The 23,450-nt window shown below is 48.0% G+C and overlaps 2 protein-coding genes across 2 annotated transcripts; one reads left to right on the top strand and one right to left on the bottom strand.

Annotated features, from left to right (window-relative positions):
- Nucleotides 1-2,292: 2,292 nt before the first annotated feature.
- On the top strand, nt 2,293-4,644 carry LOC119955545 (probable G-protein coupled receptor 139). Its single transcript, XM_038781821.1, has 2 exons — nt 2,293-2,547; nt 3,358-4,644. Exons 1-2 carry the CDS (start codon nt 2,304-2,306, stop codon nt 4,254-4,256), a joined length of 1,143 nt encoding a protein of 380 aa, XP_038637749.1. The 5' UTR covers nt 2,293-2,303; the 3' UTR covers nt 4,257-4,644.
- A 15,487-nt stretch (nt 4,645-20,131) lies between these two features.
- Nucleotides 20,132-20,719, bottom strand: LOC119955846 (28S ribosomal protein S18b, mitochondrial-like; the record flags this gene model as incomplete). Its single annotated transcript, XM_038782461.1, is given in 1 exon segment — nt 20,132-20,719. A coding segment is annotated over 1 exon segment (495 nt), but the record flags the coding sequence as incomplete, so codon positions are not given.
- Nucleotides 20,720-23,450: the final 2,731 nt, after the last annotated feature.

Raw genomic sequence — 23,450 nt, 5'->3', positions numbered from 1 at the left:
CTCTGGATGAGTCTCACTCCGGATGAGTCTCCTGGAAAAGTGCTCGCTTACTGTGTGCGCTGTCTGTCTGTCTTTTATACAGACCTCAGCTAACCGATGACTCAAAAAATACCTTAACTTCAAAGAGAAGAATACAATGTGCCCCTAAACAGGCCTCAGGTGATTGACAGATAACTGCCTCTCAGCAATTAGGGTGGGGGAAGCTTCAACCAATCAGACACTAAGCTCCACACTGCACTTTTAACTGAAAAACAGCAGAATTAGATTTTCCACTTACCTTTGCTGATTTACCTCACTGCACCAAATTACTAAATTTCAATCCCCCATTCTGGATGAGTCTCACTCCGGATGAGTCTCCTGGAAAAGTGCTCGCTTACTGTGTGCGCTGTCTGTCTGTCTTTTATACAGACCTCAGCTAACCGATGACTCAAAAAATACCTTAACTTCAAAGAGAAGAATACAATGTGCCCCTAAACAGGCCTCAGGTGATTGACAGATAACTGCCTCTCAGCAATTAGGGTGGGGGCAGCTTCAACCAATCAGACACCAAGCTCCACACTGCACTTTTAACTGAAAAACAGCAGAATTAGATTTTACACTTGCCTTTGCTGATTTACCTCACTGCACCAAATTACCAAGTTTCAATCCCCCACTCTGGATGAGTCTCACTCCGGATGAGTCTCCTGCAAAAGTGCTCGCTTCTGCTCAAGACTGTTAAGTAATGGGTTAAGAGACATTGCAATTAGTTGTATCATTTATGTTAAGTGTTCAATGATTGTCTCATTTATGTTAAGTGTTCAATGATTGACACTGATATGTAAAGGGGCTTCAGGAGGATTCTGGAGCTTGTGATGATCTGTAGAGTTCTGTGCAGAGTGAGTTTGAACCATTAAAGGTGTGTTGGTGAAAAAGGAGCTGAACTCTTGCCTCTTCATACCACAGCATCTAGTATATGTTAACATGGTGAACCTCCTCTGCACCCTCTCTAAAGCATCCACATCCTTCTGGTAATGTGGCGACCAGAACTACATGCAGTATTCCAAATGTGGCCTAACCAAAGTCCTATACAACTGTAACATGACCTGCCGACTCTTGTACTCAATACCCCGTCCGATGAAGGCAAGCATGCTGTATGCCTTCTTGACCACTCTATCAACCTGTGTTGCCACGTTCAGGGTACAATGGACCTGAACTCCCAGATCTCTCTGTACATCAATTTACCCCAGGAATCTTCCATTGACCATATAGTCCGCTCTTGAATTGGATCTTCCAAAATGCATCACCTCACATTTGCCTGGATTGAACTCCATCTGCCATTTCTCTGCCCAACTCTCCAATCTATCTATATTGTGCTGTATTCTCTGACAGTCCTGCTCGCTATCTGCAACTCCACCAATCTTAGTATCATCTGCAAACTTGCTAATCAGACCACCTATACATTCCTCCAGGTCATTTATGTAGATCACAAACAACAGTGGTCCGAGCACGGATCCCTGTGGAACACCACTAGTCACCCGTCTCCATTTTGAGACACCACTACTCTCTGTCTCCTATTGCCCAGAGAACATGCAGATGCCGCACAGACAGTGACCCAGCGGGGAATCGAACCTGGGACCCTGGAGCTGTAAAGCCACAGTGCTAATCACGGTGCTACCGTGCTGCCCAGAAGACTAGGAGATTTTACAGTAACTTCATTGCAGTGTTAATGCAAGCGTACTTGTAACACTAATACAGATTATTATAATTAGTGAGGGAAAAGAGGGTTTGGGGCATAAGGCGGGAACGTGGAGTTGAGGATTATCACATCAGATGAGTGATGATCTTATTGAATGGCGGAGCTGACTCGATGGACTGAATGGTCTACTTCTGCTCCTACATCTTGACGTCGTATTCCATCTTTCCTTTATTGACACTGCAGCATTTATAACCCTGCATTTCTGTTGTCACCATTCCCATATCCATTGAGGATTGAAAGATTAGTCAGTCGCTCTGCTATTTCCGCCATTCCTTCCCTCAGTGATCCTCATATAGCCCATCCAGACTGGGTACATGTTGACTTCATTGTGGAATAAAAGGTGTTGGATTGAAAGGGGTTAATCGAACCTGTTTGTTTAGTGACTGTGATTAATGTCAGTCTCCATGGATTCTCATCGTGTCACTGGAGGATTTCATCTTCTATTAATAAGGGATTCATTTCAATGTCTTATTCAAACTGTCAGCGGGAGCATCAACACTGACAGAGATCAGCAGATCCGGAGACAGACAGAGAGAGATTCAGCGAAGATAGATCGGAATCTCAGAACATGGATTGGAACGTTACGACACTGGATTGGAACCGCAGGACAATGGGTTGGAACGTTACGACACTGGATTGGAACCGCAGGACAATGGGTTGGAACGTTATGACAATGGACAGAGGTTTATCCGACTGGTTTAACCGTCTTTCTGCAGATGATTGGTCGATAACATTATCCGATCGCATCCTAGTCTCAGTATACATCGTTCAACACTTTTACTATCCCATCCTGGCTATTGTTGGGGTCCCTGGTAAGTCACACTATCCAGTTATTAATTTGCTAACATATATATTATTGTTGCTGTAATTGCCTCTGCTTTGTGTTCTGCTAGTTATCTGTGTTGCTTCTCTGTTGCTAACTCGACATCACCACTGATGTTTCAGTGACTTTCCTCATTCACTTACTCCTCTTTACTCTTGATGGGATTCTGGGAAGTCTCTTTATCCGGCTGCTTTGTCTGTAATCCAGGTTCCAATATTTTACTCTCCTTGTTATTTACTTTGGTCTTCATTTCTGCTCACAAACCCTGTTCCCGATCCACTGACTCCATTCTTTCAAATGACTCCATCCCTGTATCTAATCGAAGAATAGAAGAAGATCCTGATGGAGACTCCCGGCTCCAGCGAAGAGAAGAACCCTGATTACTAGTCACCCCAGATGGTAAATGGGGCCAATATGTTTAACCTCCTATTCCATTTCTTCACAGCAGAGGCAAGGTCACAATTCAAACTAAAAGCCAGCAGATTCCAACCTTCACGGAACGAGGAACGAAGACTTCGGGGCAGCAACGTTCTCAACAACCATCATGAGGAGTGTTTCTGTTCTCCATTTTTATCATCTAAGTACATGTCACCTTTCTAGAAATCATCATTTCTAATGTGTTTGGGCATTTGATTGTTGTGTTTTGTTATTTGATCTCTGCTTCCTTCCACTCTGCCACTTGCCTTCCTGTTTGTGTTTCAGGTACTTTCATTCCAACGTACCACCCAACCTCCATTAAACTGGGAAAGTTTCCCAAGGCCTGGTGTATAATTTTATTCCTGATTTCTCTTCCTGACAGCGAACCTGTTGACAATTATGACCCTGACACGCAGAAACTGTGGACTCTCCAAATGTGTCACTTGTTACCTGGTGGCCATGGCAGCAGCAGATTTACTAATCATCGCCTTCGACTTGATATTGAGACACATTCCTATTGTTTTTGATGAACAGTTTTCGTTCCTACAGTCCATCCACGTGTGTAATATCCACGCCGTCCTGCTTTATGCAGCCACTGACTGTTCTGTCTGGTTCACCGTCACTTTCACCTTTGATCGATTTGTGGCCATTTGTTGCTCGAAGCTGAAAAGTAAATATTGCAGCGAGAAAACGGCGACTGTGGTTCTGGGAACAGTGACTGTGCTGAGCTGTGTGAAGAACATTTTCTGGTATTTTATGTTAACGAGCCGCTATATGCTGTCAAACACCCCCTGGTTTTGTGTTGTGACAATGGACATTCTGTTCTCTCCAGTCTGGATAACAATCGTGTTCCTCCACAACATTCTAACCCCATATGTCCCATTCTTCCTGATTCTGCTGTTCAATATTTTCACCGTCAAGCATATTTTAGTGAGCAGCAGAGCCCGCAGGAGACTCCGGGCACACTGCAGTGGGGAAAGTCCCAGAGACGCGGAGATAGCGAGTCGAAAAAAAACCATAATTTTACTCTTTGTTATCTCAGCCAATTTTATCCTGTTATGGGCACCGATAACATTATACTCATTGTGGTGGAGGATCAATTATGTGTTGTATCAGTCCACATATCTAGATCTATCTATTGTGGAATTGGGCTTCATGCTGCAGCTCCTGGGTTGCTGCACCAACACTGCAATTTATGCCGTGACCCAGACTCAGTTCAGGGAGCAATTGAAAAATGTGCTGAAGTATCCCTTTACTCTAGTACATCAATTTATTAAATGATAGGTAGAACTCAAACGCAGAGTTTGCAGAATTTTCTGATTTTGTTTCACATTTCCAGTGGAAGGAGTGGGAGGTGAACCTTTCTCTGTCCGACATCTCCGCTCTCCTATTGGCTGGTGCAGCTGTCCATCATCCCGCTCCCTCAAACTGGACTGAAACCCATACCCCTTGATATCTTTCCTCTCCCATTGGCTGGGCCACCTATCCACAATCCTGCTGCTTCATATTGATTAAGACAGGCATCTTCCATCCTTTGGATTGCTGCTTTATGCTGCATTAGACAGTAGAGTGTGAACATTTGGATTTTGTTGGTACGTAGGTCCAGGTGAATAATTCTACTCTCCTTAATATACCATTTGTTATATTCCTTGCCTTTCCCTCTGAGATAGCCAGATTATGTAGTGTTGACAAAAAATAAAAAAAATAAGAAGTTTGAATCAAAACAAATTTATTTTACACTACTAACTTTTATTAGGTGTGCACCCTTTAATGAGTAACAGATACTAGACCAGTAATACTGAATCTGTAGTGCAGTAATCAAGATTCTATTTAAGTAATAAGCTAAACTATGACTTGCCCTCGTGCTATCTCTTTACAATCAATTCTCATTCTGTTCTCATCGCGTTCTCTCAGAATTCCTGTCTTATATCCAATGAATTAGTAACGCCATCTAGTGTTTGATTTACACATAGTTTCAGATGTTAACCCATTACTACACTGGCACTATACATATCATTACACCCTAAACTACAGGAAGTAAAAGCAAAGTGACTAATTTATGGAACCCGTGGTAGGGCAGCTTGGTCATGTGGAATGCTCCTCCTGTGCAATGTGGGATGTCAGCGACATTCCCCGTTTCCGGGATGAGCATGGACATGTCCAGCGGAAACAACTGAAAATCCACACTCCAGAGATTTGGCTGTGATTGGCTGTGATTGGCTGTGATTGGCTGTGATTTGCTGTGATTGGCTGTGATTTGCTGTGATTGGCTGTGATTGGCTGTGATTGGATTCCCTGGGGCTGCACCTGGAAGGACGAGACCATCACGGACAGCACATATAGTGAGGTGTTCACACCAGCAATAAAGTGTGCACAGCAGAAAGGGAATGGATGACAGCCAGACTGAGCAAAAACACTTAAGCAGGAATGCGGAAGTCCCTGGGTGCATCTCTCTCTCTAATAGATTTCCCATTTTGGATACGTCCATTCTCAGGGTGGTTAGGAGAATCTTTGGCGATCACTCGTTAACCAGTATGATTTCCCAAAGTCTCTGATCCTTGGCGCCCAATAATTACAGTCACCAGGTTTTTAAATGGAAACACGAGGGGCAGGATTCTCCCCTACCCGGTGGGGCAGAGGGTCCCGGTGGGACGAAGTGACGTGAACCACCGGCATGGGGCTGCTCCAATGGTAGGCCCACCCCGGAGTGGTTGCCACCCCCGGGAAATGGGCTTGGTGCCACGCCAAACAGAGCTGAAGGGCCTCCGTCACCCAGCGCGAGTTGGCACATACGCAGGAGCGGCAGCATTTGTTTGCGTCATCCCCGCGCAGAGGGCTTCATTTCCACACCGCGAATGGCTGATCGGTACAGCCTCCGTGCGGAAGGATAGCGTGCCCCTACAGCACAGGCCCGCCCGCGGGTCGGTGGGCCCCGATCGCGGGCCAGTACACCGTGGGGGCACCTGCCAGGGCTAGATCCTCCCCACGCCCCCTCAAGAACCCCGGAGGCCGCCCGCGCCGCCAGGTCCCGCTGGTAAGTGACCTACCCCAATTTACGCCAGCGGGATTTGCAAAAGATGGGCGGGAATCTGGCCCATCGCGGGCCGGAGAATTCGGGCAGCCCCGGCACCCATTGAGTCGCGCTGGACCCCGCCATTCTCCGAGGTGGGCGGCGTGACTCACGCCGTCCCGATTTTTGGGGGGCTGGAAAATTAGGAGGATGGCGGGGCGGGATTCACACCGACCCTCGGCGATTCTCTGACCCGGCGGGGGGTCGGAGAATCCCACCCGAGGTACTGTTTATTTATGACAAGAAATATCGTGAAACATGCGGCAAAACACCAGTTTAGCTACTATCTAATTCCTAATTCCGCACTTTAACTTGTCCCCGTCCCTCTATATATACACACACAGACACACAGGCACAGAGGCTCACACACACAGACTCTCACACATGCACACAGACGCACGCACACAGACACACAGACACACAGGCACACACAGACACAGGCACACAGGCTTGCACACACACACAGGCTCACACACACAGGCTCACACACACAGACACATACACACAGGCTCACGCACACACAGGCACACACAGACACAGGCACACACAGACAGGCTCACGCACACGCAGACACATACACACAGGCTCACGCACACACAGGCACACACAGACACAGGCACACACAGACAGGCTCACGCACACACAGACACATACACACAGGCTCACGCACACACAGGCTCACACACACAGGCTCACACACACAGACACATACACACAGGCTCACGCACACACAGGCACACACAGACACAGGCACACACAGACAGGCTCACGCACACACAGCCACATACACACAGGCTTGCACACACACACAGGCTCACACACACAGGCTCACACACACAGACACATACACACAGGCTCACGCACACACAGGCACACACAGACACAGGCACACACAGACAGGCTCACGCACACACAGACACATACACACAGGCTTGCACACACACACAGGCTCACACACACAGGCTCACACACACAGACACATACACACAGGCTCACGCACACACAGGCACACACAGACACAGGCACACACAGACACAGACACATACACACAGGCTCACGCACACACAGGCTCACACACACAGGCTCACACACAGACACATACACAGGCTCACGCACACACATGCAGACACACACACACAGGCACACACACACAGACACATACACACAGGCTCAAGCACACACAGGCACACACACACACACACACACACACACACAGGCACACAGGAAGAAAGAACTAAAAAGAAAACATAAGTAAAAGCAGAAAAAAGTCTTTGTTTCAAATAAGAGTTACCAGCTCCTTAAACCTCTTCAGATTTTGATTTCAGTTCAAGGGTTTAAAAAAAAATTTTATTGATATTTTCAATTTAGACGCAGCAACACTTTACGTTTAATATTTGCAACTCGTGGACGTCCGGTGGCGGCTATGAAGGAGTAAGTCGCTTTGGGGCTAGGAAGCCAGTCTTGCAATCCGGGGTGAGGTTTGCAAACAAGGACGGGGGATCGACCTTGAGGGTCGTGAGGTTGCAGACAGTGAGGAGAGGCACAGGGCCACTGAATTTGAATGTTAGGCTCTGGAGGTTACATTGGATGTCTAACCCAGGAGTGCGGCCGCGCAGAGGTGGGGGAGGACGTAGAGTCTGTAATTTTAAAACTCCCTTCCCTGGACCGTGAGGCCCGCGGGGTTGAGACTGGTCCAAAGTGACTGAAGTGAGTCGTGGCAGATAGTCAGAGTCTTCATCGGGCGGCGCGTAGTCACCCGCGGGGTCCTCGGAGCCGATCCAAGATGGCGGCGCCCATCGGTCACACATGGTGGGGGGTGGACAAACTGGCGGCGCCCGGAGGTCGCACGTGGCGTTGGGGGATGGGGCAGCGAGGTCAGCGGGCCACACGGGGCCCCTAAAGAGAGAGAGAGAGAAGGGGGAGTCCCGCAGTCGCTGCCCGGGACCGCAGTGACTGCCTTGGCCTGGCAGACAGCCACAAAGTGGCCTTTCTTCCCGCTGGTCTTGCAGGTTGCAGAACGGGCTGGGCAGCGCTGACGGGGGGTGCTTCGCCTGGCCGCGAAAATAGCAGCGGGGCCCCGCGGGTTTTTCGGGGTGCCCTGCAGCGCAGGCCTGGGGGGGGTCCGAGTCCGTGGGGGAAAGAGACGCTGAATTCCACGCTGCCAAGGGGGCCGCCGCGCAGTCGGGGGCGTATGAGCGGGCGTTTCTGTTCACGACATCTAGGGAGGTAGCGAGGGACCGTGCCTCCGTGAGGCTCAAGGTTTCTCTTTCTAATACTCTCTGGCGGATCTGTGGGGCCTGCATACCTTCAACAAAGGCGTCTCGGATGAGGAGTTCCGTGTGCTCATTAGCAGACACTTGTGGGCAGCCTCAGTTCCTCCCCAGTACGAGGAGGGACGGTAAAAATCGTCCAATGACTCATCAGGGATCTGCTGCCTTGTGGCCAGTAAGTGCCGAGCTTGAACTTGATTTACCGGCCGGATGAAGTGTCCTTTGAGCAGTTCCATGGCCGTGTCGTAGTCGGTCGTGTCCTCAATGAGCGTGTAGGCGGTGCCGGCGCACGAGTGGAGGATGTGTAGCTTCTGCTCCTTCGTCGGTATGTTTTCCGCCGTACTAATGTAGCTGTTGAAACAAGCCAGCCAGTGCTTAAATGTGGCTGTTGCGTTTGCTGTGTGGGGGCTGAGGCGTTGACACTCCGGCTTGATGCGGAGCTCCATCCTTTAAAATCTTGTAGATTAAATTGATGCGCGATCAATGAGCACAGAAACGAAGGAGTAGTCCGAATCGAAGGCTTTAATCTACAAGAAGTCTGCCCAGCAGCCCGAGTACAGAAAGAACGATGGCTGCTGGGAAACACGGGTTCTTATACTCCGCCTCGTAGGCGGAGAACCTTCTTCTCGACCAATGAGAAGACAACACTTGGGCCAATGGACAGCGAGCCTTCTACACCAATAGCAGCTCACACTCCCAGGTACTGTAGTACCTCTAGTCATACTACCACAGTTCCCCTCTCGAACAGGTATACCCCTTCGGGTACTGTCGGGGGGGGGATAGCCTATCAGGGGAAAACAGCAGCAGCCAGAGCAGTGACACCACGGCTGGCTCTGATGTTCAGCAGGGAGGGTCAAAGTGCAAAACAGCAATAGTCATAGGGGAGTCTATAGTCAGGGGCACAGATAGACGCTTCTGTGGACGTGAAAGAGACTCCAGGATGGTATGTTGCCTCCCTGGTGCCAGAGTCCAGGCTGTCTCAGAACAGATAGCGGGCATCCTGAAGGGGGTGGGCAAACAGGCAGAGGTCGTTGTACATATTGGTACTAATGACATAGGCAGGAAGGGGCATGAGGTCCTGCAGCAGGAGTTCAGGGAGCTAGGTGGAAAGTTAAAAGACAGGACCTCCAGGTTTGTAATCTCGGGATTACTCCCTGTGCCACGTGCCAGTGAGGCTAGAAATAGGAAGATAGAGCAGCTAAACACGTGGCTAAACAGCCGGTGTAGGAGGGAGGGTTTCCATTATCTGGACCACTGGGAGCTCTTCTGGCGCAGGTGTGACCTGTATAAGGACGGGTTGCATCTAAACTGGAGAGGCATAAATATCCTGGCCGCGAGGTTTGCTAGTGTCACACGGGAGGGTTTAAACTAGTCTGGCAGGGGGGTGGGTACCGGAGCAATAGGTCAGAAGGTGAAAGCATCGAGGGAGAACTAGGGAATAGGGTCAGTATGGCTCTGAGGCAGAGCAGACAGGGAGATGTTGCTGAAAACAGCGGGTCTGGTGGCCTGAAGTGCATGTGTTTTAATGCAAGAAGTATAACAGGTAAGGCAGATAAACTTAGAGCTTGGATTAGTACTTGGAACTATGATGTTGTTGCCATTACAGAGACCTGGTTGAGGGAAGGACAGGATTGGCAGCTAAACACTCCAAGCTTTAGATGTTTCAGGTGAGATAGAGGGGGATGTAAAAGGGGTTGTGGAGTTGTGCTACTGGTTAGGGAGAATATCACAGCTGTACTGCGGGAGGACACCTCAGAGGGCATCGAGGCTGTATGGGTAGAGATCAGGAATAAGAGGGTGCAGTCACAATGTTGGGGGTTTACTACAGGCCTCCCAACAGCCAGTGGGAGATAGAGGAGCAGATAGGGAGACAGACTTTGGAAAGGAGTAAAAGCAACAGGGTTGTTGTGATGGGAGACTTTATCTTCCCCAATATTGACTGGGACTCACTTAGTGCTCCGGGCCTGGACAGGCAGAGTTTGAAAGGAGAATCCAGTAGGGCTTCTTAAAACAATATGTAGATAGTCCAACAAGGGAAGGGGCTGTACTGGACCTCGTACTGGGGAATGAGCCCGGCCAGGTGGTAGAAGTTTCAGTAGGGGAGCATTTCAGGAACGTAGAACGTAGAACAGTACAGCACAGAACAGGCCCTTCGGCCCTCGATGTTGTGCCGAGCATTGTCCGAAACCAAGATCAAGCTATCCCACTCCCTGTCATTCTAGTGTGCTCCATGGGCCTATCCAATAACCGCTTGAAATTTACTAAAGTGTCCGACTCCACTATCACAGCAGGCAGTCCATTCCACACCCTAACCACTCTCTGAGTAAAGAACCTACCTCGGACATCCCTCCTATATCTCCCACCCTGAACCTTATAGTTATGCCCCCTTGTAACAGCTACATTCACCCAGGGAAATAGTCTCTGAACGTCCACTCTATCTATCCCTCTCATCATCTTATAAACCTCTATTAAGTCGCCTCTCATCCTCCTCCGCTCCAAAGAGAAAAGCCCTAGCTCCCTCAACCTTTCCTCATAAGACCTATCTTGCAAACCAGGCAGCATCCTGGGAAATCTCCTTTACACCCTTTCCAATGCTTCCACATACTTCCTATATTGAGGTGACCAGAACTGCACACAATACTCCAAATGTGGTCTCACCAGGATCCTGTACAGTTGCTGCATAACCTCACGGCTCTTAAACTCAAGCCCCCTGTTAATAAACGCTAACACACTATAGGCCTTCTTCACTGCTCTATCCACTTGAGTGGCAACTTTCAGAGATCTGTGGACATGAACCCCAAGATCTCTCTGTTCCTCCACATTCCTCAGAACCCTGCCGTTGACCCTGTAATCCGCAATCAAATTTTTTCTACCAAAATGAATCACCCCGCACTTGAAAATGAAAAACGCTTATTGTCACGAGTAGACTTCAATGAAGTTACTGTGAAAAGCCCCTAGTCGCCACATTCCGGCGCCTGTTCGGGAGGCTGTTACGGGAATCAGGGTTAAAATCTGCCATTTGTTGGCCCAGCTCTGCATCCTATCAATGTCTCTTTGCAGCCTACAACAGCCCTCCACCTCATCCACTAATCCACCAATCTTGGTGTCATCAGAAAATTTACTGACCCACCCTTCAGCCCCGTCCTCCAAGTCATTGATAAAAATCACAAATAGCAGAGGACCCAGCACTGATCCCTGAGGTACACCGCTGGTACCTGGTCTCCAGTCTGAACATTTTCCATCCATCTCCACCCTCTGTCTTCTATGTGACAGCCAGTTACTTATCCAATTGGCCAAATTTCCCTCTATCCCACACCTCCTTACTTTCTTCATGAGCCGACCATGGGGAACCTTATGAAACGCCTTACTAAAATCCATGTATACCACATCAACTGCAATACCTTCATCTACGCACGTAGTTACCTCCTCAAAGAATTCAATTAAATTTGTGAGGCAAGACTTACCCTTCACAAATTCGTGTTGACTATCCCAGATTAAGCTGCATTTTTACAAATGGTCATAAATCCTATCCTTCAGGACCTTTTCCATTAACTTACCGACCACCGAAGTAAGACTAACTGGCCTATAATTACCAGGGTCATTCCTATTCATTTTCTTGAACAGAGGAACAACATTCGCCACTCTCCACTCCTCAGGCACTATCGCCGTGGACAGAGAGGACCTACCTCCTCCAGCCTACCCGCCTGTATCACACTCTTATCCTCAAAAACATGGCCCCTCTTCTTGGTAAACACTGAAGAATTAATTCAACGCCTCTCCTATTTCTTCTGACTCCATGCACAAGTTCCCACTACTGTCCTTGACCGGCCCTAACCTCACCCTGGTCATTCTTTTATTTCTCACATAAGAGTAAAAAGCCTTGGGGTTTTCCTTGATCCGACCCAAGGACCTCTCATGCCCCCTCCTAGCTCTCCTTAGCCCTCTTTTTAGCTCATTCCTTGCTGCCTTGTAACCCTCAAGCGACCCAACTGAACCTTGTTTTCTCATCCTTACATACTCTTCCTTTTTCCTCTTGACAAGACATTCAATCTCTTTTGTGAATCATTGTTCCCTCACACGGCCATTTCCTCCCTGCCTGACAGGGCCATACCTATCAAGGACACGCAGTATTTGTCCCTTGAACAAGCTCCACTTTTCATTTGTGCCTTTCCCTGACAGTTTCTGTTCCCATCTTATGCTCCCTAATTCTTGCCTAATCGCATCCTAATTACCCCTCCTCCAATTATAAACCTTGCCCTCCTGTATGGCCCTATCCCTCTCCATTGCTTACAGTGAAAGACACCGAATTGTGGTCACTATCTCCAAAGTGCTCTCCCACAAACAAATCTAACACTTGGCCCGGTTCATTACCCAGTACCAAATCCAATGTGGCCCCCCCTCTTGTCGGCCTATCCACATATTGTGTCAGGAAACCCTCCTGCACACACTGTACAAAAACTGCCCCATCCTAACTGTTAGACCTATAGAGGTTCCAATCAATATTTGGAAAGTTCAAGTCACCCAGGACAACTACCCTGAGACCTCTACACCTATCCATAATCTGTTTTGCAATTTCTTCCTCCACATCTCTATTACTATTTGGGGGCCTATAGAAAACTCCTAACAATGTGACCGCTCCTTTCCTATTTCTAACTTCGGCCCATATTACCTCAGTAGGCAGATCCCCTTCGAACTGCCTTTCTGCAGCCATTAAACTATCCTTGATTAACAATGCTACTCCTCCACCTCTTTTGCCACCTTCCCTACTCTTACTGAAACATCTATACCCCGGAACTTCCAACAACCATTCCTGTCCCTGTTCTAACCATGTCTCCGTAATGGCCACAACATCATAGTCCCAAGTACCAATCCACGCTCCAAGTTCACCTACCTTATTCCGGATGATCCTTGCATTGAAGTAGACACACTTCAACCCACCTTTCTGTCTGCCGGTACACTCCTGCGACCTTGATACTCTCCTCAGTACCTCACTACTCTCAACACTGGCTTCTGTCCTGTCTGTACAGGTCCCACCTTCCCCAGAATGTGCTCCAATTATCCACGTAACTGAAACCCTCCCTCCTACACCATCCCTGCAGCCATGTGTTTATCTGCACTCTCTCCCTGTTCCTCACCTCACTAGCACGTGGCACCAGCAACAAACCAGAGATGACAACATGGTTTGTCCTGGCTCTCAGCTTCCACCCTAGCTCCCTAAATTCCTGTTTTAAATCCCCGTCCCTTCTCTTACCTATATCGTTGGCACCGATGTGTACCACGACTTGTGACTGTTCCCCCTCCCCCTGAAGGATTCTGAAAACACGGTCCGAGACGTCACGGACCCTGGCACCCGGGAGGCAACATACCATCCGCGAGTCTCTTTCGCTGCTACAGAACCGTCTATCTGTCCCTCTAACTATCGAGTCCCCAATAACTATTGCTCTCGAGAAAATAAAATTAACCTTAAGAGGATCAATGGTTGGGTTCACCCAGAGGTGGCAGCCGTTCATCGACTTTCTCGGGGAAAATTAAAATATCAGCAGAATTCCAAAGGGGGGAGGGCCGGATTGTTGTTTTATGGTTGGGGTGTCTGAAGATTGGGATGGGGGTGGGGGATGTTTATTGTACCATGTTTATGTCATTGTTATTGTTATTATTATACATACTTGCAAATATCCCAATATATTTTTTTAACTACTTCCTGCGGTAATGAATTCCACAGGCTCACCACTCTTTGTGTGAAGAAATGTCTCCTTATCTCTGTCCGAAATGGTTTACCCAGAATCCTCAGGCTGTGACCCGTGATTCTGGACACAACTGTCATTGGTAACATCTTCCCTGCATCTACCCTGTCTAGCCCCGTTAGAATTTTATAAGTCTTGATGAGAATCCCCCCTCATTCTTCTGAACTCCAGCGAGAGCAATCCCAACCTAGTCAATGTCTCCTCATATGACTGTCCCGCCATCGCTGGATTCAGTCTGGTAACCCTTCGCTTGAGAGCAAGAACATCCTTCCTCAGTGTTTATCAGGTCCTCTAGTAATGTGGTCTCCAGGGGCCTGGGGTATCCTGCTGTCTCCTTGCAGAGAAAGTGCTTTACCTGGAGGAGTCTAATCCTGTCCTGTCAGTAGTTCCAGCTCCTCCGTCAGTTCGCCAAGTGTCACTCGTCTGTCCCTTCTGTAAATGTCTCTGACTGTCAGCATCCCCCCCCCCCCCCCCCCCCCCCCCCCCGTCTTGTCTCCATTTTTTGTAGGTGGTGTCTAGCCTGGCTGGTGGGAACTTGTGGTTTCCGCAGATGGGGCCAGGGGGGGGGGGGGGGACATCTCGGTCAGACCGAAATGTTGCCTCATCTGGATCCAGTGTGGCTTCCACCACACGGCAGGCAGTTTGAGTATTTAACTGCAGATTCATTCATTCAGGTCACAGCCTTTCTGAACAGCGTCTGATCTTTCTGCATCCAGGACTCAACTGCTCTCCGAGGTCTCTGAGAACCCGCCCACTTCAATAGGTCCCAATCACCACCTGTTACCGGGCAGAGTACGTTCTATTGGCCAATCCACTGGCCACCAGCCAATCAATCACACTGAGTCATAGAACATACAACAGTACAGCACAGTACAGGCCCTTCGGCCCACGGTGTTGTGCCGACCATTTATCCTAATCTAAGATCAACCTAACCTACACCCCTCCAATTTACTGCTGTCCATGTGCCTGTCCAAGAATCGCTTAAGAATATAAGAACATAAGAACTAGGAGCAGGAGTAGGCCATCTGGCCCCTCGAGCCTGCTCCGCCATTCAATGAGATCATGGCTGATCTTTTGTGGACTCAGCTCCACTTTCCGGCCCGAACACCATAACCCTTAATCCCTTTATTCTTCAAAAAACTATCTATCTTTACCTTAAAAACATGTAATGAAGGAGCCTCAACTGCTTCACTGGGCAAGGAATTCCATAGATTCACAACCCTTTGGGTAAAGAAGTTCCTCTTAAACTCAGTCCAAAATCTACTTCCCCTTATTTTGAGGCTATGCCCCCTAGTTCTGCTGTCACCCGCCAGTGGAAACAACCTGCCCGCATCTATCCTATCTATTCCTTTCATAATTTTAAATGTTTCTATAAGATCCCCCGCATCCTTCTAAATTCCAACGAGTACAGTCCCAGTCTACTCAACCTCTCCTCGTAATCCAATCCCTTCAGCCTTCTTAATCACCTGTACTTGACAGTTTCCTACATTACATTCCATCCGCCAAGTTATGACCTTTGATGGGAAAAATAAAGATGCTGAATGATTTCTCAATGGAGAACAGCACAGACAGATTTGGGGGTCCTCTTGCATGAATCATAAGACGTTAGTATGCACATTCAGCAGCTAATATGAAATTAAATGGAATGTTGGCCTTTGTTTCAGAGGGAATGGAGCATAAAAATAGGGAAATTCTGCTAAAACTGTACAAGGCACTCGTTAGACCACACGTGGAATTCTGTGACCAGTTTTGGGCCCCTTATCAATGGAAAGCTATACTAGCATTGGAGGCCGTCCAGAGAAGGTTCACTAGGTTGATCCTGGGTAGGGAGGGAGTTTCTCATGAGGAGAGGTTGAGGAGGTTGGGCCTGTGCTCATTGGAGTTTAGAAGAATGAGAGGCAACCTTATTGAGACATTCGGATTCTCAGGGGGTTTGACAGGGTCGATGCTGAGAGGCTTTTTCCTCTTGTGGGAGAGTCTGGGACCAGAGGGCAGAATCTCAGATTGAGGGGTCACCCATTTTTCACAGAGATGAGGAGGAATTTGTTTCTCGGAGGGAAGTGAATCTGTGGAATTATTTACCGCAGAGAGTTGTAGAGAGGCTGGGTCATTCAATATGTTGAAGGCTGAGAGAGACACATTGGGATCCAGGTTCGATTCCCGGCTTGGGTCACTGTCTGTGCAGAGTCTGCACGTTCTCCCCGTGTCTGCGTGGGTTCCCTCCGGGTGCTCCAGTTTCCTCCCACAAATCCTGAAAGACTTGCTTGTTAGGTGAATTGGACATTCTGAATTCTCCCTCTGTGTACCCGAACAGGCGCTGGAATGTGAAGAATACATAGACATAGAACATACAGTGCAGAAGGAGGCCATTCGGCCCATCGAGTCTGCACTGACCCACCCAAGCCCCCACCTCCACCCCATCCACGTCACCCAATAATCCCTCCTACCCTTTTTGGACACTAAGGGCAATTTAGCATGGCCAATCCACCTAACCTGCACGTCTTTGGACTGTGGGAGGAAACCGGAGCACCCGGAGGAGACCCACGCAGACATGGGGAGAACGTGCAGACGCCGCACAGACAGTGACCCATCCGGGAATCGAACCTGGGACCCTGGAGCTGTGAAGCCACGAGGCTATCCACTTGTGCTACCGTGCAGCTCAGAAGACGAGGGGATTTTCCAGTAACTTCATTGCAGTGTTAATGTAAGCCTACTTGTGACACTAATACAGATTACTATAATTAGTGAGGGAAACGAGGGTTTGGGGGATAAGGCTGTGTTGAGGATTATCACATCAGATGAGTCATGATCTTATTGAATGGTGGATAGACTCGATGGACCGAATGGCCGACTTCTGCTCCTACATCTTGACGTCGCATTCCACCTTTACTTTATTGACACTGCAGCATTTATAACCCTGCATTTCTGTTGTCACCATTCCAATATCCATTGAGGATTGAAAGATTAGTCAGTCGCTCTGCTATTTCCGCCATTCCTTCCCTCAGTGATCCTCATATATCCCATCCAGACTGGGTACATGTTGACTTCATTGTGGAATAAAAGGTGTTGGATTGAAAGGGGTTAATCAAACCTGTTTGTTTAGTGACTGTGATTAATGTCAGTCTCCATGGATCCTCGTCATGTCACTGAAGGATTTCCTCTTCTATTAATAAGGGATTCATTTCAATGTCTTATTCAAACTGTCAGCGGGAGCATCAACACTGACAGAGATCAGCAGATCCAGAGACAGACAGAGAGAGATTCAGCGAAGAGAGATTGGAATCGCAGGACAATGGGTTGGAACGTTACGACACTGGATTGGAATCGCAGGACAATGGGTTGGAACGTTACGACAATGGACAGAGGTTTATCCGACTGGTTTAACCATCTTTCTGCAGATGATTGGTCGATAACATTATCCGATCGCATCCTAGTCTCAGTATACATCGTTCAACACTTTTACTATCCCATCCTGGCTATTGTTGGGGTCCCTGGTAAGTCACACTATCCAGTTATTAATTTGCTAACATATATATTATTGTTGCTGTAATTGCCTCTGCTTTGTGTTCTGCTAGTTATCTGTGTTGCTTCTCTGTTGCTAACTCGACATCACCACTGATGTTTCAGTGACTTTCCTCATTCACTTACTCCTCTTTACTCTTGATGGGATTCTGGGAAGTCTCTTTATCCGGCTGCTTTGTCTGTAATCCACGTTCCAATGTTTTACTCTCCTTATTTACTTTGGTCTTCATTTCTGCTCACAAACCCTGTTCCCTATCCACTGACTCCATTCTTTCAAATGACTCCATCCCTGTATCTAATCGAAGAATAGAAGAAGATCCTAATGGAGACTCCCGGCTCCAGCGAAGAGAAGAACCCTGATTACTAGTCACCCCAGATGGTAAATGGGGCCAATATGTTTGACCTCCTATTACATTTCTTCACAGCAGAGGCAAGGTCACAATTCAAACTAAAAGCCAGCAGATTCCAACCTTCACGGAATGAGGAACGAAGACTTCGGGGCAGCAACGTTCTCAACAACCATCATGAGGAGTGTTTCTGTTCTACATTTTTAGAATCTAAATACATGTTATCTTTCTAGAAATCATCATTTCTAATGTGTTTGGGCATTTGATTGTTGTGTTTTGCATTTCTGGTTTTGCAATAAAATATAATCTCTAGACAAGTATTCCAGGGAGCCAGGGGCGCCTTTGTGGACCCAGATTCGAATTCCCCCACTGCAGATTGTGACATTTGAATTAAATAAAAATCTGGCATTAAAAATCTAATAGTGATTTTGAAACCATTGTCGATTCTCGTAAAAATCCTCCTGGTCACTAATGTCCTTTAGGGAAGGAAATCTGCCGTCCTTACCCGGTCTGGCCCACATGTGACTCCAGACCCATAGCAATGTGGTCGATGTTTATATGTCCTCTGAAATGACCGAGCAAACCACAAAGTTCAAGGGCAATAAATGAAGGCCCATATCACCTGAACGAATAATTCAAAATATTTCACTTTCATTTGATATTTAAATTTAAACCTGTTTTGTTACTTTTCGTACAAAATACACTCGCGGACGGCTGGTGAGGAGGAATGTGCTGAGAAGTTGCTTGTCAGGCGGCTCCCCTCCCGTGAACCTGAAAAACACCCGTAAACGAAGCAAATCGTCCAGACACCGCCAACAAAATGAAGAGAGAAGGGAAGAAGTAAAATAACAGCCAGTCCAGAGGATGACTGAAGTCCAGGAGTGGGAAAAATCAGGACAAACATCGAATGGCCAAACTGGGCGACGCACGAGGCGGCGAAACTCCGACTTCGCCAGAACGTGAGGAACTGACCCAGCTCTCGAGAAGCCCCCACCCTCCCCCCCCCCCCACCTTACCATGGGATGGGTGGGGGAACGCTCCTCTCCAAAGAGTTGAGGGAACACCGAGATGAGGTGAAATCGGACATGCAAGCTGAGGTGAAGGGTGCGGTGGCCGAAGCTCTGGCCATTGTGCAGGAGGCCTTGTACAAAACCAAAAAGTGTTGGAGGCCCAGGAGGCAATGATTAAAGATCTGGAGAGGACTCTTCTGGACCAGAGCGACTGAATTGTTGCCCTAGAAAAGGAGGTGGCAAGGCTGCTCGCAACACAAGGCAACCTGAGTGGTAAGCGTGATGACCAGGAGAACCGATCGAGGCGGCAGAACCTACGGATTGTGGGCCTACCGGGGGGGGGATTGAAGGTAGGAACCCCATCGAATATGTGGCCAAAATGTTGGGTAACCTAATGGGAAGGGACAGCTTTGCCAACCCACCAGAAATCGACAGAGTGCACCAATCGCTCGATCAAATGCCCAAACCGGGGAGCAGCCGAGGGTGATAATTGCAAAGATGGCATCGGTACCAGGCCCGGGAGAGAATCCTGCGCTGGGCCAGGCATTCCTGAAACTGCAGCTGGGAAGGTCACCGGATCCGGATCTACCAGGACATTGGGACTGACCTGGCCAAGCGCCGGGCTGAATTTAACAACCTGATGGTCGCGCTGGACAGAAACGGTGTGAGATTCGGAATGCTGAACCCAGCCAATCCCTGGGTCACGTATCCAGGTAGGGAGCACTTTTACACAGTCCCGCGGATGCTGACACGTTCATCGCAGAGAACGGACTGGAGAAGCGGTAGTTATTTCATAGAATTTACAGTGCAGAAGGAGGCCATTCAGCCCATTGAGTCTGCACCGGCTCCTGGAAAGAGCACCCTACCCAAGGTCAACGCCTCCATCCTAGCCCCTACAACCCAGTAACCCCACCCAACAATAAGGGCAAGTTTGGACACTACAGGCAATTTAGCATGGCCAATCCACCTAACCCGCACATCTTTGGACTGTGGGAGGAAACCGGAGCACCCGGAGGAAACCCACGCACACACGGGGAGGACGTGCAGACTCCGCACAGACAGTGACCCAGCCGGGAATCGAACCTGGGACCCTGGAGCTGTGAAGCGATTGTGCTATCCACAATGCTACCGTGATATACTGTATCAATTCCCAATCCAGCACAAACTGCAGGGAGTAAGCCGAATCACAGACAGCTTTCACATTTTATTCAAATAATTTAGCCAAATGTGCTCCGGAATCACGTGCGCATTGCTTGACCAGTAGTTGATGGGACCATATTAAAAAGCTATGGTGTTTTAGTTGAAGTTTGAGTGACGCTCTCCTTCAGAAAGGGTTTGTACATCTTACGAATCCGAGCAATCTCCTTCTCAGGCGGCTCTTGCCACTGATACCAGCTGTACCAGGGTCCCTCCTGATGGGGTGGGGGTGGGGTTTTGCCCACTGCCCCATGGGAAACAGAATAATCGTCCGGATTGATCTCGATGTGCGGGACCTGGAATGCAAGCAAACCATGATCCTTAGCATCCTGTACTGCTTTGGTCAACTTCTTGTACTGTTTCATACAGACACCAGTTCTGGTCGGATGAAAGATTGTAGCAGAATGAGAACAAATAAATTGATCCAGGAGCTTTACATTCCGGTGGTCAACCTGAATCTTCGGATCTCGACATATCGGGCAGGGATTGCCACTGAGTTTGTCTCCTCTGATGCAGGTTTTCCTGGTCTTCTGAGGTGGGATCGCACCCTTGTGGTTCCTCCGATATGGTTATTCCGACCAAAATGGTTCACCTCACATTTGTCAACATTGTATTCCATCTGCCAGACCCTAGCCCATTCACTTAACCTATCCAAATCCCTCTGCAGACTTCCAGTATCCTCTGCACTTTTCGCTTTACCACTCATTTTAGTGTCATCTGCAAACTTGGACACATTGCCCTTGGTCCCAACGCCAAATCATCTATGTAAATTGTGAACAATTGTGGGCCCAACACAGATCCCTGAGGGACACCACTAGCTACTGATTGCCAACCAGAGAAACACCCATTAATCCCCACTCTTTGCTTTCTGTTAATTAAACAATCCTCTATCCATGCTACTACTTTACCCTTAATGCCATGCATCTTTATCTCAGAACATAGAACATAGAACATTACAGCGCAGTACAGGCCCTTTGGCCCTCGATGTTGCGCCGAACTGTGAAACCCCTCTAAAGCCCATCTATACTATTCCCTTATTGTCCCTATGTCTATCCAATGACCATTTGAATGCGTTTAGTGTTGGCGAGTCCACGACTGTTGCAGGCAGGGCATTCCACGCCCGTACTGCTCTCTGAGTAAAGAACCTACCTCTGACATCTGTCCTATATCTATCTCCCCTCAATTTAAAGCTATGTCCCCTCGTGCTAGACATCACCATCCGAGGAAAAAGGCTCTCACTGTCCACCCTATCTAATCCTCTGATCATCTTGTATGCCTCAATTAAGTCACCTCTTAACCTTCTTCTCTCTAATGAAAACAGCCTTAAGTCCCTCAGCCTTTCCTCGTAAGATCTTCCCTCCATACCAGGCAGCATCTGGTAAATCTCCTCTGCACCCTTTCCAATGCTTCCACATCCTTCCTATAATGTGGTGACCAGAACTGCACACAATACTCCAAATGCGGCCGCACCAGAGTTTTGTACAACTGCAACATGACCTCATGGCTCCAAAACTCAATCCCTCTACCAATAAAAGCTAACATACCGTACGCCTTCTTAACAACCCTCTCATCCTGGGTGGCAACTTTCAGGGACCTATGTACTGGACACCGAGATCTCTCTGATCGTCCACACTACCAAGAATCTTACCATTAGCCCAGTACTCTGTCTTCCTGTTATTCCTATCAAAATGAATCACCTCACACTTTTCTGCATTAAACTCCATTTGCCACCTCTCAGCCCAGCTCTGCAGCTTATCTTATGTCCCTCTGTAACTTGTAACATCCTTCTGCACTGTCCACAACTCCACCAACTTTAGTGTCATCTGCAAATTTACTCACCCATCCTTCTACACCCTCTTCCAGGTCATTTTTAAAAATGACAAACAGCAGTGGCCCCAAAACAGATCCTTGTGGTACACCACTAGTAACTGGACACCAGGCTGAACATTTCCCATCAACCACCACCCCCTGTTTTCTTCCAGCTAGCCAATTTCTGATCCAAACTGCTAAATCACCCTGAATCCCATGCCTCTGTATTTTCTGCAATAGCCTACCACGGGGAACTTTATCAAACGCTTTACTGAAATCCATACACACCACATCAACTGCTTTACCCTCGTCCACCTGTTTGGTCAACTTCTCAAAGAACTCAATAAGGTATGTGAGGCACGACCTATCCTTCACAAAACCGTGTTGACTATCTCTAATCAAATTATTCCTTTCCAGATGATTATACGTCCTATCTCTTATAAACCTTTCCAAGACTTTTCCCACAACAGAAGTAAGGCTCGCTGGTCTATAGTTACCGGGGTTGTCTCTACTCCCCTTCTTGAACAAGGGGACAACATTTGCTATCCTCCAGTCTTCTGGCATTATTCCTGTCGACAAAGATGACTTAAATATCAAAGCCAAAGGCTCAGCAATCTCCTCCCTAGCTTCCCAGAAAATCCTAGGATAAATCCCATCCGGCCCAGGGGACTTATCTATTTTCACACTTTCCAGAATTGCTAATACCTCCTCCTTATGAACCTCAAGCCCTTCTAGTCTAGTAGCCTGTATCTCAGTATTCTCCTTGACAACATCGTCTGTTTCCTGTGCAAAAAATATTCATTTAGCACCTCTCCTATTTCCTCGGACTCCACGCACAACTTCCCACTACTGTCCTTGACTGGCCCTACACTTACCCTAGTCATTCTTTTATTCCTGACATATCTATAGAAAGCTTTTGGGTTATCCTTGATCCTACCTGCCAAAGACTTCTCATGTCCCCTCCTGGCTCTTCTTAGCTCTCTCTTTAGAGCCTTCCTAGCTAACTTGTAACTCTCGAGTGCCCAAACTGAACCTTCACGTCTCATCTTTACATAAGCCTCCTTCTTCCTCTTGACAAGTGTTGAAACTTCTTTAGTAAACCACGGTTCCCTCACTCGACCACTTCCTCTCTGTTTGCCAGGTAGATACTTATCAAGGACATGCAGTAGCTGTTCCTTCAACAAGATCCACATTTCCATTGTGTCCATCCCCTGCAGTTTCCCACCCCATCCGATGCATCCTAAGTCTTGCCTCATCGCATCATAATTGCCTTTCCCCTAGCTATAACTCTTGCCCTGCGGTATATACCTATCACTTTCCATCACTAAAGTAAACATAATCGAATTGTGGTCACTATCACCAAAGTGCTCACCTACCTCCAAATCTAACACCTGTCCTGGTTCATTACCCAGTTGATTTCGGGTAAAGCTGTCACTCGAGAACAGCCCCTTCACAAACCACCTTCAACTTACGCTGACCGCACTGCACGTATGCAAATCTCCCCGG

Source organism: Scyliorhinus canicula, chromosome 21 (genome assembly GCF_902713615.1).
Source record: "Scyliorhinus canicula chromosome 21, sScyCan1.1, whole genome shotgun sequence".
Lineage (NCBI taxonomy): Eukaryota > Metazoa > Chordata > Chondrichthyes > Carcharhiniformes > Scyliorhinidae > Scyliorhinus > Scyliorhinus canicula.
Note: the sequence above shows the minus strand (reverse complement) of the source record. Positions and strands in the feature narration are given on the sequence as shown.

Excerpts from the sequence above, each read along its gene's own strand:
- LOC119955545 (XM_038781821.1), top strand. The coding sequence starts at position 2,304 with ATGGATTGGAACGTTACGACACTGGATTGGAACCGCAGGACAATGGGT. Across the intron at positions 2,548-3,357 it reads GGCTATTGTTGGGGTCCCTG|CGAACCTGTTGACAATTATG; the intron begins GTAAGTCACACT and ends TCTTCCTGACAG.